The 17,426-nt window shown below is 44.9% G+C and overlaps 2 protein-coding genes and 1 long non-coding RNA gene across 5 annotated transcripts in view; 2 read left to right on the top strand and 1 right to left on the bottom strand.

The window, feature by feature from the left end:
* Positions 1–6,453, top strand: part of LOC143504115 (uncharacterized) — a 38,825-nt gene extending 32,372 nt beyond the window's left edge. The window contains exons 2-3 of the long non-coding RNA XR_013127383.1: positions 2,503–2,612; positions 6,283–6,453. This is a non-coding gene — a long non-coding RNA (uncharacterized LOC143504115). The remainder of the gene's footprint in view (positions 1–2,502; positions 2,613–6,282) is intronic.
* The window catches only part of LOC143504063 (uncharacterized), a 25,455-nt gene extending 13,890 nt beyond the window's left edge, over positions 1–11,565 (bottom strand). The window contains exon 1 of the mRNA XM_076995725.1: positions 11,118–11,565. The gene's annotated coding sequence lies outside the window, so the exon portion shown is untranslated. The remainder of the gene's footprint in view (positions 1–11,117) is intronic.
* On the top strand, positions 9,105–17,426 carry tmem98 (transmembrane protein 98). 3 transcript variants are annotated; one of them, XM_076995727.1, is made up of 8 exons: positions 9,106–9,456; positions 11,437–11,475; positions 13,357–13,565; positions 13,682–13,813; positions 13,945–13,978; positions 14,125–14,240; positions 15,497–15,556; positions 15,828–17,426. In XM_076995727.1, exons 3-8 carry the CDS (start codon positions 13,435–13,437, stop codon positions 16,015–16,017), a joined length of 663 nt encoding a protein of 220 aa, XP_076851842.1. In that variant the 5' UTR covers positions 9,106–9,456; positions 11,437–11,475; positions 13,357–13,434; the 3' UTR covers positions 16,018–17,426. The 3 variants fall into 3 exon arrangements, with proteins under 3 accessions (XP_076851843.1, XP_076851842.1, XP_076851841.1); XM_076995728.1 differs by lacking the exon at positions 11,437–11,475 and having other exon boundaries at positions 9,105–9,456; positions 13,389–13,565; XM_076995726.1 differs by lacking the exon at positions 11,437–11,475 and having other exon boundaries at positions 9,107–9,456.

The following is a 17,426-nucleotide window of genomic DNA, read 5'->3' as shown; positions in this document are numbered from 1 at the left end:
CCCAACACTGCTCCACAACCCCAACATCAATCCTCTACCCCAACCCCAACACTGCTCCACAACCCCAACATCACTCCTCAACCCCAACACCAACACTGCTCCACAACCCCAACATCGCTCCTCAACCCCAACACCAACACAGCTCCACAACCACAACACTGCTCCACAACCCCAACACTGCTCCCCAACAGCGCTCCTCAATCCCAACACCGCTCCACAACCCCAACACGGCTCCACAACCCCAACACTGCTCCACAACCCAACATCACTCCTCTACCCCAACCCCAACACCGCTCCTCAACCTCAACCTCAACCACAACACCGCTCCACAACCCCAACACCTCTCTTCAACCCCAACACCAACACTGCTCCATAACCCCAACATTGCTCCTCTACCCCAACACCGCTCCTCAACCCCAACACCAACACTGCTCCACAACCCCAACATCGCTCCTCTACCCCAACACCGCTCCACAACCCCAATAGCTGTGTGAAATGTTGCATACAATTGAGCATTTTCTTTGTATTTTATCCAGCTGCAAATCATCTTTTGTGTAGTATGTGTGTGTGTGTGTGTGTGTGTGTGTGTGTGTGTGTGTGTGTGTGTGTGTGTGTGTGTGTGTGTGTGTGTGTGTGTGTGTGTTACACATAAGCATGCCCCTGCTGTTGAGTTTTACTTGTGCAATAATGACCCAGAAAGTCAGAACCTAAAGGTCATCTGGCACCTTATGGAATCTGAATACTAGTTTGTCAGAACAGAGGGAGTATGACTCACAGGAGAGTATTTGTGTGTGTGTGTGTGTGTGTGTGTGTGTGTGTGTGTGTGTGTGTGTGTGTGTGTGTGTGTGTGTACACATATTTACTCGACCTCTTTCCATTCTAGTCAGAGCTGCAGGAACAGGGAGGTGTGGTCTAGACTGGATGTTCTAGTGTCTGTGTCAACATTCGGTCTTTTCTAACTTAACGATATGCAGACGATATATAGATGATATGCCAAGACAGTGTGACATCATGGATGCTCATATCTCTGACAGTTGAGGCATTGTGACTGAGATTCACCAGCAATATCTGCAGGGCTGGATGAAACTCAGATGAGACGCAGTGTGATTGCAGGGTGTATATTAGAATGAATCTCACACTGACCTCCTGGATATGCATTGTATTGTGTTTCTTGTGCCACATAATTCGTTCCAGCTTACGGTACCTTACATGTATAGTTACACTATTACACTAGAATAGTGTATACAGCAGTAAGTGTGTGTGTGTGTGTGTGTGTGTGTGTGTGTGTGTGTGTGTGTGTGTGTGTGTGTGTGTGTGTGTGTGTGTGTGTGTGTATCTTGCATGACTATAGTCATGTGTTTGGATAATGAAGATCACAAATGTGCGTGTGTACACACACACACAGGGCCATAGTAAATGTGGCTAGTGTCATGTTCAATCACAAACACCATTTCTCAAAGTGAACCAAGTATAACTAATGTTGTTGACATCTCAGCTTTGGGTGAGAGACTGTGTGTGTGTGTGTGTGTGTGTGTGTGTGTGTGTGTGTGTGTGTGTGTGTGTGTGTGTGTGTGTGTGTGTGTGTGTGTGTATACAGGCAAACTGTCATGAGCTCTTTCATGTTGATTTCATATTTCATCAATCACTACTATTTACTCCTTAGACTTTCAATCTTTAAAATTGCTACTCAAGAAACTTTGTTTGCAGTCTGTCTGATCACCATCACCGTGCCTGTGTGTGAGTCTGTCTGATCACCATCACCGTGCCTGTGTGACAGTCTGTCTGATCACCATCACCGTGCCTGTGTGTGACAGTCTGCCAATAACCCTACACAGCATTACACACAATGGCCAAATCATTGCATTCGTTTGGGTTACAAGCAATAGCAATTTAATTTTAATTTGATAGAAATTAAGAACTGATAGAATTCTAAATAAAAGCCAATAGCTGAAGTTACCCTGTGCCCTAAACTTGAACCAGACCTGAAGCTGAAGCTTTTTAATTCTTACTAATCCGTATTTATGAGACTGTACTAGACCAGGTGTTTCTAGGGATTACAAGGTGAGCATACTGCGAGCACGCAGCAGCTAGTTTAGGTTAGGAGGCTGTATCTGTACATTTGACAGGATAACCCCTTGTATATATCGTTGTTATACACTAATGTGTTGTGTGATGTGTTGTGAGCACCATGGGAGGGGTGATGTTCACCTGGTGCTGACATGCAGTGCTAACTGGATCTGGTTCTTTATGTCCTCGTTCCAGCCACCAGTAAAGAGGATATTTTGAACTTTGCTAATTTAAAGTCTGCTAAATGGCCAAAAAGGTAAATGTACATGATACGATTGAGTTATTGAATAGCATTAAATCTCTCATACAGAAATGTGTAGAGAGAGCAGACAGGAGTCAGATTAGGAACTGTGTGGAGCTCCTCTAGTGATGTCTGGATACCACTGGAAACCCCAAGCTGCTCTAATCCCCCTCCCTCCATTCTCCTGACTACAGCAAGACTAATCTTCAAGCATGAAACATGAGAGACACACATGAGGAGGAGAGACCAGACGCCAGGAGAGATCAGACACCAGGAGAGATCAGACACCAGCGGGGTTTCTACTGTAAGCTGTTTCTCCTGGTTTCCAGTTAGAAGTAATTCAATACAGTGTAATGACACACGTGTAAATATTACTTTCACCATCCCTAGACAACATGAACATGACCAACACCACCACCACGTCATCATCCGCAAAACCAAAACGATTTCGGAATCAGAATCTTTATATATCATTTCTCATAATGGAGCTGTGTTAAAATAAATTAACTAAAGGGAAAGAACTGCTAACCGTGTGCGTGTGTGTGTGATTGTGTGAGAGCACTCCTGCAGTGGTGTGTGAGTGGGTGTGCACTGCATCCTGCAATGGTATGCGTGTATGTGTGTCTGTGCATTCCTGCAGTGGGTGTGTGTGTGTGTGTGTGTGTGTGTGTGTGTGTGTGTGTGTGTGTGTGTGTGTGTGTGTGTGTGTGTGTGTGTGTGTGCGCATTCCTGCAGTTGTGTGTTTGTGTGTTTGTGCATGAGCATTCCTGCAGTGATGTGTGTATGTGAGCATTCCTGCCATTGTGTGTGTGTGTGTGTGTGTGTGTGTGTGTGTGTGTGTGTGTGTGTGTGTGTGTGTGTGTGTGTGTGTGTGTTCATGCAGTAGTGTGCATAAAGATTCCCTCATCTCTGCAGTGCCTGCAGATGACCTACTGCACTATAACAAGCCAGACCAGATCTATTGATCACGAGGCATGAGACCACTCTCTTTAGGCAACAGGATGCACACACAGATGCGCATGCACACACATATGCACTCACACAACACACACACGCACACACATGCACACACATGCGCACACACATGCACACACACACACACACACACACACACACACGCACACACATACACACACATGCACGGACCCACTCCAGCATGTTGGGAGGAGCAGCTCATGAACTGAAGAAGATTCCAGCAAATGAGTAGCAGGGAGCCCCACCCCTCTGTACATAGAGACCCACCCACTGTACAGTGAGACCCACCTCTTGTATATGTCAAGACCCTCCCCCTGTACAGCGAGACCCGCCCCTGCAGTGAGAGCCACCATCACACTGACTCTCATTTGGCTACAGCTACATAGTCATTTCTGTCTGAAATCTTTTTTCCCCACTCAGAAAAAAGTGTCATCATTATGTTATTAAGTCTTATTAAGTATAATTGATTGACTGCAGATTACTAGGAACACGTCAGCACACATGAACAAACTGCACTGCCTCCTGTGTTAATGACAATAATAAGAGTGTGTTAACCAATCACAAGAACTCAGAATAGCTGTATGTTTCTGGCCGAAGGTGTCGGACTTCATTTTCTGGATGAAAGTGGTTACCACGGCAGCTCTGTGAGCTAGTAGCCATTATGAATATTTAGAGGAGCATGGGTCAGAACATCAGTGGGCCACGCAGGGGGGAGAACACGACAGCTAATGAGAGAACAGAACGGACCGTACCAAAGCCAAGAGCACCACACCAGCCGCCGCACAAGTATCGCCCCAAATCCCCACGCCAACAATGGCCTAATTACCCCAGACGGGTGTATATGTAGGGGGGGTAAACAGGTGGGCATTATACAAGCAGTGTGCCAACAGGCAACCCAACTGCAGCAAATCCAACACAACAGTGTTCCTGACCTGCTGCGGAAACCCTCACACACACACACACACACACACACACACCCACACACACAGATGTACACACACCCACACACACACAGAGCTGTGTCTCTGCACTGCTCAACACACAGCACACAACACAACAGCACACTGCTCCGGGACCACACACAGCTTGTTCTTGTACCCCCCCCCCTCTCTCTCTCTCTCCCCCTCTCTTTCTCTCTCTGTCTCTCTCTTCCTTCCTCTCTCTCTGTCTAATATGAGAATTCTTGGCATGACAAAATAATATTGTATTGTCAAAGCATTTTAAAAAACCATAATTAATCCTATACACAAACGTACACAGACAAATAGAGCAGTAAACAGCAACATTCACCCTGTAGTGTAGATATACCACACTGTAGAAACACAGTATAGCACACTGCACATATACAGTAGAAATATACCCCACTGCACATATACAGTATAAATATACCCCTATGTACATATACAGTAGAAATATACCCCACTGCACATATACAGTATAAATATACCCCTATGTACATATACAGTATAAAGATACCCCACCGTACATATACAGTAGAAATATACCCCACTGCACATATACAGTATAAATATACCCCTATGTACATATACAGTAAAAATATACCACACTGGACATATACAGTATAAATATACCACACCGGACATATACAGTATAAATATGCCACACTGGACATATACAGTATAAATATGCCACACTGGACATATACAGTATAAATATACCCCACCGTACATAGACAGTAAAAATATACCACACCGGACATATACAGTATAAATATACCACACCGGACATATAGAGTATAAATATACCCCACTGTACATATACAGTATAAAGATACCCCACCGTACATATACAGTAAAAATATACCCCATTGGACATATACAGTATAAATATACCCCACCGTACATATACAGTATAAAGATACCCCACCGGATATATACAGTATAAATATACCACACCGGACATATACAGTATAAATATACCCCACCGTACATATACAGTATAAATATACCCCACCATACATATACAGTATAAATATGCCACACTGGACATATACAGTATAAATATACCACACTGAACATATACAGTATAAATATACCCCTCTGTACATATACAGTATAAATATGCCACACTGGACATACATTCAGGTTTTAGTCCATGTGTTCAGGTAATCTGCCCTTGTATATTCTTGCTCTGGCGTTTGGCCGTTTTGGCTGTATGATTCAGGCACTGAACTCTCAGGGAAAGGGAGTTGTGGTGCAGAGAGTGTGGGACGGCCATGTTGGTGTTGTGAGACCATGTGTGCAGCTCCTGGACCTGTGGAAGGAGAGGAACTGTCTCCGCTCTACACAGAAGGAGAGGACATGTCTCCGCTCTACACAGAAGGAGAGAAACTGTCTCCGCTCTACACAGAAGGAGAGAAACTGTCTCCGCTCTACACAGAAGGAGAGAAACTGTCTCCACTCTACACAGAAGGAGAGGACCTGTCTCCGCTCTACACAGAAGGAGAGGACCTGTCTCCGCTCTACACAGAAGGAGAGAAACTGTCTCCGCTCTACACAGAAGGCGAGGACCTGTCTCTGCTCTACACAGAAGGAGAGGACCTGTCTCTGTTCTACACAGAAGTAGAGAAACTGTCTCCGCTCTACACAGAAGGAGAGGACCTGTCTCCGCTCTACACAGAAGGAGAGGACCTGTCTCCGCTCTACACAGAAGGAGAGGACCTGTCTCTGCTCTACACAGCTCTACAGCCAGCAGGAAAACATGGAAAAGTGTTGCTGTTAAATAATTACAATAAAAGCACTACGGTTACCACTCTCTCCTGCCCCCCCCCCCCTTTGATTAGTCTTGAGCTGTCTTCTCCTCCTTGGTGCTCTGACGCAGTGTGGTGCATTATAGTCCATCACAGTTCAGAGATCACCTCACACTCCTATCACCTGCTTCAAGCTCTCGTTTCTCCCACCCTCTCTCCTTCTCTCTCTCCTTCTTCATCTCTCCCCTTCTCTTCCTCTCTCTCACTTTCGCTCTCTCTCTCTCATTAGATCATGCCCCAGTACCTCTTCATCTGTCCATCCTACGCACTTCACTCCAGGACTCCAGCAGAAATGCATGACGTCCACCTCGTTACCACTCAAATAGAGTAGGACATTTTATATATTTTACACAATTTACTATGCAATAACCCAAGTACACAAAAGCATTCACTCTTCAAAAAATTATTAAAAGGTTCCCTTTTTCATTGTATGTATCTTCAGTTTTTCAAAAGATTCTTCACACTGATGTTTCATTTGCTAAAACATGTATTCTACTCCTCTTAATACACATAAAATGCGGCAAGATCGACCTATAATTAAATCAGCATAATACTTCAACTCATCATTATTTTAAAGACCCAACTGAACTAGTTTAAGTCAGTTAACCTGTGAATACGTGTGCGGCGCTGAGATACTTGTAAGCACTGGATATTAGAACCACAGCCGCACACGTGGTGAGGGGACACGGGTTGGGTACGAAGGGCTGGGTTCTTTAAGGAATCAGAAGGAGTTCTCTAAAGAACTGTTCACTGAATTTTTCTTCAGGAAATTGGATCTTCTAATGGTTCTTCTGATTGATTGCCTACGGTATTGTTACAAAAAACCATTTTTGTTTGTGGCTGGCACTTTCATTTTTAAAGAGTGTAGGTGAAACTGCCCAGCAGACACTGAGCCCAGATGAAACTTTGGTACATATAACAATCCCCAAGAGGAAAGCAAGACCTAAAGATGGAGAATGATGTATGAAGAAGAATGTGCCGAGTTGCTCAGTTAACTGCAGCTTGTTGGATACATAGCCCACAGCATTGTGCTCGCACTGTTTGCATATACCTATTGTGCTACAAGTGCTACAAGAGCTATGTTCACAATTCTTCAAGTAAATGCAAAAGGACTGTAGTAGTTGTCCCTTAGTAATTGAACACTGGGGGCTGTGAGCCCCAAACGGGCAGCATGGATCCGGCATGTTTGTGGTAGAGAACCTGAACTTGAAGGGAAAAGGGAAAAGACCACCCAGAGGAGTTGGGGGGGGGGGGGGGTGGCTCTATACACGCACTAGACATAATACAAGCTCTTCTGTACGATCTTTTGTTCTATACATGCACTAGACATAATACATGCTCTTATGTTTTGTGTACAGGTACAATCACTCTTCATTTCCAGCTGCTGCCCATCCTCTCTCTCTCCCTCCCTCTCTCTCTCTCTCTCTCTCTCTCTTTCTTTCTCTCTCTTTCTTTCTCTCTCTCTCTCGTCCTCATGACTGTCTATGTCCCAGAGTCTCCCAAAAGCCTTTGTGCTGACTGAGTACCAACATCAAAGACACAGGGAGTGATAGAAATGTGCAATTTTATAAAATCACAAATGGATGAGAGATGTAAGATGTTATGACAGAATAGCACTTGTGTCCTCTGTTCTCTCTCCGTATGAACAGCCATGCTCAAGTCATCATTAATTACACACACACACACACACACACACACTCCACAAATTGGGGTCAAAGGGCTTAGTAAGCACCGCCTAAGGACCAGCAATGTGAAACACAAATCGGTCCTGCTCCGACAGGCTAACATTAGAAGATTGTTCCTGCCTTCCATCCTACCACGTCCAGCCCCACCTTCACCCCCGTTTCTGTACCCTTTCTTTCGCCTCTGGTACAAACGCACGTGACAAAGTTCTAGAATCTCGCTCGAGCCCACCTTACCTTTCCAAACAAAGCGACCCAGTGTTCAGTTACAGTCATGGGCCACAGTGTCATTAACTTAGCTGCGGGGAAGGAGAGTTTGTACCGAGTGAGTGCAACAACCTATTTGTCCTTTGTTTAGAATATTATATGTTTGTTTACCTTACTTTCAAGTGTCCCGGTCATGGACGTAGTTTTGATTTCATAAGTGGGGGGGACACAACCTGGGGTGGCGAACTGTTGAGCGGGGGGGGGGGGGGGGGTTGAATGAAAATTGTTGAGCGCTGTGAACAAAAATTGTTGAGCGGGGGGGGGGGGGGGGGGAGCTCGGAGCTGCATGATCCTAGTGCTAGATTTGTCGCTATTTGGATATTGTTTTTTTAACCGTTAAAAAGTGGGGTGGACATGACTTCGTCGCTACTTAAATATTTGGTTTTAACTGTAAAAACTGGGGGGGACCAAAACCGGCTTTTGAAAAAGTGGGGGGGACATGTCCCCCCCGTCCCCCCCCAAAACTACGTCCGTGGTCCCGGTGGGTTTTCCGGTAGCATACATTTCTTACATTCTACAAAACTATTACTTGCACACCTTAAACTTACGAATCATCCATTAAAGAGGAAAGAGTATGTGGCTCTCGTCACAAAGCGTTCATTGATTTTTTTTATTTGACAAATCAGAAAAGATCTTAACTTGTCCTCTAAAGCTACCAGGAACAAAAGAAGCACACGCTTCAAGGAGTCGATACACTGTTCATTGTTTTATTTAGACTCTTAAATAAAATAAAATAAATTATATTTTAAATAAAATATAATTAAATAAATTTAATTTTTTTTAATAAAAGCCGAGACAAGTTCAAAATGACTCGCGGTGAAGTAACGGCTTCCACCGGACCCACGCGGCTCTTGCTCGCTCATGACACCTGGTGGCAGTGTTGCCAGGTCCTACAAAAATATCCAGCCCAAAGTCAGTATAAAATCCGCCCCTCAGAAGCCAAAACTAGCCCAAAGGCCAAAGTTGTTGAGCGGGGGGGGGGGGGGGGGGGGGGCGAGTGTAAGTTGTTGAGCGGAGGGGGGGGGGGGGGTGGCGAGTGTAAGTTGTTGAGCGGAAGGGGGGTGTAAATTGTCGACTGGGGAAGCAGAGACAAATTAAGTATTATATCGCCATCGATTCTTAGTGTTGACTTGTAACTCCCGCAGTGGCCCAACTCAAAAGTAGCCCAAAAAACCGCACCCCGCGACCCCAGAATTTTTACCCGCGGAAGGAGTTTCAAACAAGCCCAATTTGGCGTGAAAACCGCGAACCTGGCAACACTGCCTGGTGGTGCTTCCTAAGACTCGTGAACGCGCCAAAGGGATGCGCGAAGTTCGCTCGTGTTCACTTCATCGCCGCGCGCACAGCCGCGCACGTACGGAGCCCCGCGCGCTCCCATGTTGGAGATCTCCGCGCCGTCTCCACCCGCCCGCAGTGTTGCGTTTCGCCAAACAAACGAAAATGAACAAATATAGGTAAGCAAATATAAGTAGAACATTTATGTGCTTTCTCGAAATTGTAGTAATATATTTTCATGTTTCAGTAGTGGAAATATAATATTAAACCCATTTAAAAGTTATAACTGCTGTTATAGTATGATCACACTGGGTATTGGGTTTTAAAATAATGCTCATCACAAACAATAACAAAAGAAACTGTTAGTATTAAAATGAAGACAGCTTGACTAGTTTAAAAAGTGTGCTACGGCAACAAGCTAGCAGCTGCAACTCGTAGAGGTTGTGTCTTGGCTATGGTGCAAATTCTATAAAAACCACGGTAGATCCTAATGTATTTTATGTGATGGTAAATGTCGTTAAAATCCGTGTAATTTAATTTCGCCAAGGTTGCTTACTGGTCCACTATCTGCACCGCAGGCCTGTTCCAGCTGTTCACCAGCAGGCACAACGCCTGTAAGAATGTCCTTTGGGTGTTTTTACACACACAAAGACCAAAGAATAGTCCACATCCTACCTACTGGTATAATCGTATGGTAATGGTACATTTATGGTCTATAAAATATGACGTTCTGCGTCATTCGTCCTTCATCTTGGTTACTGGCGTATAGTTATCACGTAGAAAGCTTTTTAAAGATTGCCTCTTAAGAGTCCCATGTGAATTTTCTGACTTTTCTTTGAGTGCATCACGAGCGTAACCTACAGTCTCCTGCTTCACGTCTGTTTTCGGGGCGTGTGTGCAGAAATAAGTATTAATACTGTTTCAGCTTTGGTGCTACAGCTGTGCGTTTCGTGTAATTTGCTTGTTAAAGTGAGCCTTGGTGGAAACTTTCTGTGTACAAAAGTCACAAACTGGCTGAAAAAATTGTTAGCTTTATTTATTAAATTGTTAGTTTATTCAGGAATCGAGTACAAAACTCTAATCATGTTTAATATTTCATGCTACGGTATAAATACACGTGACACTGGGTGTCACAAGACCCTCTTATTTCCTCACACAGGAGCTGGGGTTTAAAAGCTATTTTAAAACTAGGGGTTTTAATTATTCAGCTGGAATCGCACTGGGCCACATGAACACTCCTGATCATTTAAAATCTGTGCGACCTACACAAATCCAACAGCATACAACCATTAGTCACCACGTCGTGGCAGTCTGCGTAGAATAATTGTCTCTGTCCCGTACTAAAGATGTTCCGAGCACAGTTAATCGCCTGCCCCATCAGAGTGAGGGAGGCCCTTCAACCCCGAGCGGAGCTCCCCGCGTGCGCGGCTCATGCACGTTTCTGCGGTAATACGGGTGTTGGGACGTGCGTGTCTGTGCGGACGCATATTTGGGGTTCTTTTTGCCTCATATCTCCAATGGGATGAAGTAGCTTTATCAACGCGATTTCTGTCTCTATGAAGTGTTTCGTGGTTTTGGAGAAAACCACAGTCTGAATTAATAAGTGATAAGGATTAAGAACCGCTGACACGAGGCGCGGAGAACAGATCAGCTCTAGTAAAGCCGATTTAAATAGTGACAACATTCCGGAACGGTCCTAATTTCCTAAATTAGGATCCGCATGTGCTGTGGTTCCAGACAAAGTTTTGTAGCTCATGCCTCTTGCAGAAACTTGGGCAGTGGATCGCAGTTGAGATCAAATTACCTGTACGCGTGGAAGCGTATGTAAATAATGGCTCACCTCTGACTTGTCCGTTTGTCACTTCCCGTGGGCTCAAACTGCTGCTTTAAAACGAGTTTGTTGCAAACGATGCATATCTGTACGTGATCGCGATGTTTCCTCGACTTCAAACTAACACACATCGCCAACAAAAAGCTACAAGCAGCAGTGTAACACCACTGCCAGATTTCGGGTCGGGACCCTTTCTGAGGAGTAGGCTACGCCTTCTGGACGGATCTTGACCGCGCCAAGAAGCGAAATGAAAATCCACGTACGGAAGTGTGCACTAATCCACCGTACATGCAGCACCTCATTGTTGTCTTTTAATGTTTTCCATTAGGAGGGACTGTGTTGGAGGAAACCCTCAGAGAGCAGACAGGCACGTGCAAAGACCACGTACCACACACAAACACGCTGCATGCTGTTCAGCATACACAGGGTCTGCACAAACAAGACTTTAAGGGTGTTTAATAACGACCGGAACTCTGCACAGGTCTGCTAGGTGTGGCGCTGATAAGCTCAAAAACACACACTCTCACCTTCTCACACTCATACTCTCACTAGATTAGACTTATTTATGCTTACCCCAGATTTCTAAATATATATTTTGATGCAACACAAATCGTTCAACTAAAGAAAAGTAATATCCTATTAAAAAGATAATAGTCTATAATAAAGCACTCTGTATGTTGTCGTGCTTAGCAAGGAGAACTGGAGTGGTATGAGGGTGATCATGGTTCAGTCGGGGGCTTGTCTGTGTGAGGGGGCTGGTCTGTGTGAGGGGGCTGGTCTGTGTGAGGGAGCTGGTCTGTGTGAGGGAGCTGGTCTATGTGAGGAGGTTGGTCTGTGTGAGGGGGCTGGTCTGTGTGAGGGAGCTGGTCTGTGTGAGGGAGCTGGTCTGTGTGAGGGGGCTTGTCTGTGTGAGGGAGCTGGTCTATAAGGGGGCTGGTCTATGAGGGGGCTTGTCTGTGTGAGGGGGCTGGTCTGTGTGAGGGAGCTTGTCTATGTGAGGAGGCTGGTCTGTGTGAGGGGGCTGGTCTGTGAAGGAGCTGGTCTGTGTGAGGGAGCTGGTCTATGAGGGGGCTGGTCTGTGTGAGGGAGCTGGTTTATGAGGGGGCTGGTCTGTGTGAGGGAGCTGGTCTATGAGGGGGCTGGTCTGTGTGAGGGAGATGGTCTATGAGGGGGCTGGTCTGTGTGAGGAGGCTGGTCTGTGTGAAGGGGCTTGTCTGTCTGAGAGGGCTGGTCTGTGTGAAGGGGCTGGTCTGTGTGAGGGAGCTGGTCTATGAGGGGGCTGGTCTGTGTGAAGGAGGGCTTGTCCATGGATTTGTGTATTTTTAACACAAAGTTACTTAACTGATCCATGACACATAAACAACACACAGATCACAAAGGGTTTGTTAGTTATGGGATGTGTTTGATATAAGGATCAAGAGGTCTCTGTATGTTTATATTTTAGGGTTTTTGCTCTTATCGTGTGTGTGTGTGTGTGTGTGTGTGTGTGTGTGTGTGTGTGTGTGTGTGTGTGTGTGTGTGTGTGTGTGTGTGTGTGTGTGTGCGTGCGTGCGTGCGTGTGTTTAAAGGCCAACTGACATTTTGGCAAATGTTTTGCTTGTTGTCTTGGCAGTATTCAAGCAGACTTCGAAGTCTGTTCTACTGAGACTAAATCACTGTAGTAGATCTTTATAATATAGATAAAATAACTGACTTGTGTTGGTTTCTGTCTCAAAACATTCTTCTGTGTTAAAAGACTGATTGATTTGAAAGTGAGAAAAGCCAGAAATCTACAGTGATTAAATGTCAGCCAAGCCACAGAGAATGAACTCGGTAAAGCTCCAGTGAATGAACCCAGTGATATAAACCAGTAAAGCCCCAGTAAATGAACCCAGTAAATATACCCAGTGATATAACCCAGTGATATAACCCAGTAAAGCCCCAGTAACTGAACCCAGTAAATATACCCAGTGATATAACCCAGTAAAGCCCCAAGGAACAAACAAAAACAAGCAGTGTTGAGGTTGTAAACAGGAGCAGGTTTTGCACAGTGCGTTTGAAGAAGAATCTGTGAAGGATACTTTAGTACTGAGTGCAGGACTTTTTCTCTCTCCACTGTGTCAGTCTGCAGAAACAGATGACTGATCTTCAAAAGTGTCCCAGCACACTGCATTTCACCATTAAATAATAATATCAACTTAAAATCAGAAAAATAGATGCTTCATGAGAGAACTGCTGGGCGTAGTAAAGCAAACCTCTGTCCCGTCAGATGAACTTTGACCTCTCAACCCTTCACATCAGCTAAAGCGTCCATCCCTCGCCTCCCCTGCGTCCTTCACACGTAGTCATGGAGACGGTGGTGATAGTGGCCATCGGGGTGCTGGTCACCATCTTCCTGACCTCGTTTGTGGCCCTGGTCATGGTGTGTCGCCATCGCTACTGTCCTCGTCCCACCCTACTGCACCACTTTGGGTCCAAGTAAGTACATGAGCGCTCGCTGCCGGGGTTCATGGGAAGGCATGGTGCCGCACAGTGTTCCGTTCCAATAATCTGGCCAATCAGACTTTACTGTTGTGGGCTCCTCCCTCACGCAGACCCACGGTGGATCTGATAGGAGCCATGGAGAGCCAGAGCGAGCCCTCGGAGATGGAGCTAGACGACGTGGTCATCACCAACCCTCACATAGAGGCCATCCTGGAGAACGAGGAGTGGATCGAGGACGCCTCGTAGGACCACTACACCGCCTCTGTCTCCAGAACCTTAATGATAATTACAGACAAGGCTGACGCAGTCGAGCCTGAGCACTCTGCTGTCTCTCCCTCCAGCCTATGATTGTCTAACTCTCTGTCTCCCGTAGGGGTCTAGTTTCACATTGTATCTCCATTCTGAAGGTAATTTTCATGCGTTGTCTCAAGTGCTGCTCAAGGGCCTGTAGTAATCACGCTTGTGTCATGCAGTAATTCTCGTTCAGATTGGCTTGTTCAGATTGCCTCATTCCTGACAAGTTTATTCAGATCATGATTTTGCTTGCATACAGATTTGTCACACCCTGACAGAGAAACTTGTTGCCATGACAATGGGATCTGGAGCAAAGGTGAAGACTCCTACCAGCCTTAGTGACATCATCACCGTGGCCAAACGCATAAGCCCAAGGTAAACCAAGAAAAACACCATGATTATTGTCATTATATTCATAAAAATGGACACAATCTCCAGTTATTCTCTACAAAGGTGATTTGTTGTAATGAGTATTATCTCTACAAACACATACGCATACAACAGGCGAAAGTACGGCAGTGTAGAGTGATTCTTCACACTGAGAGTGATTGAGCAGGAGAGAAGTGATTCTTCACACTGAGAGTGAGTGATTGAGCAGAATGTCACTAGGCAACAGGAAAACGATCCAAAACAACACCACTAAAAACATTTAAAGAGGAAGAGCAGTGAGTGCACCACAGAAAACTGTCCTCAAGAATCTCTGGATCCCTCATCTGTCAAACCTCTACAGGGCATGAATGCCAGACAGTGGGGCATTCCTGACAGTACAGCTGACAGTACACCTGACAGTACAGCTGACAGCAATAGTAGGGTAGTCCTGACAGTACAGCTGACAGTACAGCTGACAGTACACCTGACAGCAATAGTAGGGTAGTCCTGACAGTACAGCTGACAGTACAGCTGACAGTACACCTGACAGCAATAGTAGGGTAGTCCTGACTGTACAGCTGACAGTACTCCTGACAGCGATAGTAGGGTAGTCCTGACAGTGACAGTGGGGTATTCCTGACAGTAGGGTATTCCTGACAGTACAGCTGACAGTACACCTGGCAATACACCTGACAGCGATAGTAGGGTAGTCCTGACAGTGACAGTGGGGTATTCCTGACAGTACACCTGACAGCAATAGTAGGGTATTCCTGACAGTACACCTGACAGTGACAGTAGGGTATTCCTGATGGTGTGAGAAGCATTCATTAAGCATTCATCAAATCATTACATAACATCAATAGGAATCTCCATTTTTAGAGGCTGTGTTGGCTAACAAAATGCACCGATCTATGGGATCGATCCTATGGGATTAAGGATTTAATAATCGTTATTGGATTGGATTGGATTGGAAAGTAAGATCTCAATAAATCTGAGAATTTACAGATGTCCCACCTCTGATGTAAGACTGTTGAATATATCAGGATGTGTAATTTAAGACCAATGGGTATAATTTAAGAGAAGGAGTTCAACACCAGTAGGTTTATAGTTTTTACATTGCAGTACAAAATGAGTACAATATGAAAACTTTCATATTAGTGTTGCTTCTAAACATAAGATCTTTATTGTACTTTAAAAACATTTGTGAATCAAATCATATTGTGCAAAATAAAAAAACTAAAATGTCACACATGACTTCCCAGAGTGGATGATGTTGTCCGCTCAATGTACCCTCCACTGGACCCCATCCTGCTCGATGCCAGGTAACTACCAGAACCCTCCCTGCTCACCTGCTGACCTCTGACCTGTGTCAGACCTGCTCACCACACCTGCCTAGGGCCATTTTCCCCTTCAGACTGATTTGGAAATGATGGTTGTTGTTAATATTACTAGCGCTGTTAACACTAGATTTGTCTGCAGAGTCAATTAAAGATGGAGTGGTGCAGCAGAGGGTGGTTGTGTAATGGTTGGGAGAGGGAATGACCTCACTGTATTCACTTGGCTGAGGGTGTTTGCTGAATTTTGTCCCATCAGGGCCACCGCCTTGCTGTTGTCAGTGAGCCACTTGGTGCTGGTGACACGGAATGCCTGCCACATGTCTGGCAGCCTCGACTGGATCGACCAATCATTGCACGCAGCCGAGGATCACATGATCGTGTTGAGGGAGGCAGCCATGGCGTCCGAACCTGAGAGAGGACTACCCGAGCAAGAACAGGCTATCTGACTAACGAACACACACACACACACACACACACACACACACACACACACACACACACACACACACACACTCACACATCCAACTTTGGAGAAACACTCTCTTCAATCACTCTAAATCCCTGTTACCATGACAGTTACTATCACTAGCTGACTTACGTTTCCCATAAGCAGTATTAGTGTGTTCCGCTGTAATGGTGATACACTGCAGCAAAGCAATGTACAATCCTTCTGTGTACCTCCTGCTGAGGCACTTAGATATGCATGTCATATACTCATGAATATGTATGTACCACCATACTCATGAATATTCATATACACATATAAATGCATATGCATATTAAGAGCTTTTCTTTTAGCTGCTTGTTATTTTAGATTGAAGGGCATGGTTCATGGTTACGTTAGATAAATGCTAGATGTGTATAGTGAGTATTTGATGTTTAGAGTTTTGATATGTCCAGTAATGTTTTGGTTTGTAGCTGTTTTGCTACACCACTTGTGACCTTAGTTCAGACCCTCTGTACTACATCAACAAATCATTTAACACTCAACACTGCACCCAAACTAATTACATTCATTCTCTCTCCCACACACACACACACACACACACACACACACACTTCTTCATGGCCATCTGAAATCAGTGGTTTCTAATTATGGACGTGGGTCAGATCAATTTAATTTCAATCCTGCACTGCCCACACTAATTACACACACACACACACACACACACACACAGGAGACCTGAAACTAGCACAAGCACAAACAATGTTTTAATCATACCAAATTAAACATTACCTGAACATACCATTAATAACCCTGTAAACCATTGGGTTATTAAACCAGTTAATAGTAAACTTCATTGTACCAGTTAATGAATACTACACAAAAACACCATAACTGCCATGACTACACACCTACACCATAACTACCATGTCTACACACTTACACCATAACTACCATGACTGCACACCTATACACTACATACCAAGAGCTAATTTAAGTGCCTAATAATTCTTCAGTGCTCATCATTACATCATTTAACTGTTCACAACACTCACATCTCAGGTCTCTCTGTCTGTCTGTCTGTCTCTCTCCTGTCCTGTCTCTCTCTTTCTCTCTCTCTCTCTCTCTCTCTCTCACACACTCACACACACACACACACACACACTCACACTCTCACACTCACACTCTCACACACACACTCACACACACACTCACACACACACTCACACACACACTCACACACACACACACACACACACACACACACACACACACACACACACACACACACACCACCCTTAGCTGGATCTACTGCATGTAAGTCTGCGGTTTCCTACGCTGCCTTCTCACTTATTACTGCTTCTTAATTCACATGTGAAGCTAAATTAAATTTTTATAGAGAAAATGTAA

The sequence above is a fragment of the Brachyhypopomus gauderio genome, chromosome 2, assembly GCF_052324685.1.
Source record: "Brachyhypopomus gauderio isolate BG-103 chromosome 2, BGAUD_0.2, whole genome shotgun sequence".
NCBI lineage: Eukaryota > Metazoa > Chordata > Actinopteri > Gymnotiformes > Hypopomidae > Brachyhypopomus > Brachyhypopomus gauderio.
The sequence above is the reverse complement of the archived record's forward strand: the minus strand, read 5'-3'. Positions and strand labels throughout refer to the sequence as shown.

Coding starts and splice junctions, on each gene's coding strand:
- tmem98 (XM_076995728.1), top strand. CDS start 13,435: ATGGAGACGGTGGTGATAGTGGCCATCGGGGTGCTGGTCACCATCTTC. Junction 13,566..13,681: donor CTGCACCACTTTGGGTCCAA/GTAAGTACATGA, acceptor TCCCTCACGCAG/ACCCACGGTGGATCTGATAG. Junction 13,814..13,944: donor GAGTGGATCGAGGACGCCTC/GTAGGACCACTA, acceptor TGTCTCCCGTAG/GGGTCTAGTTTCACATTGTA.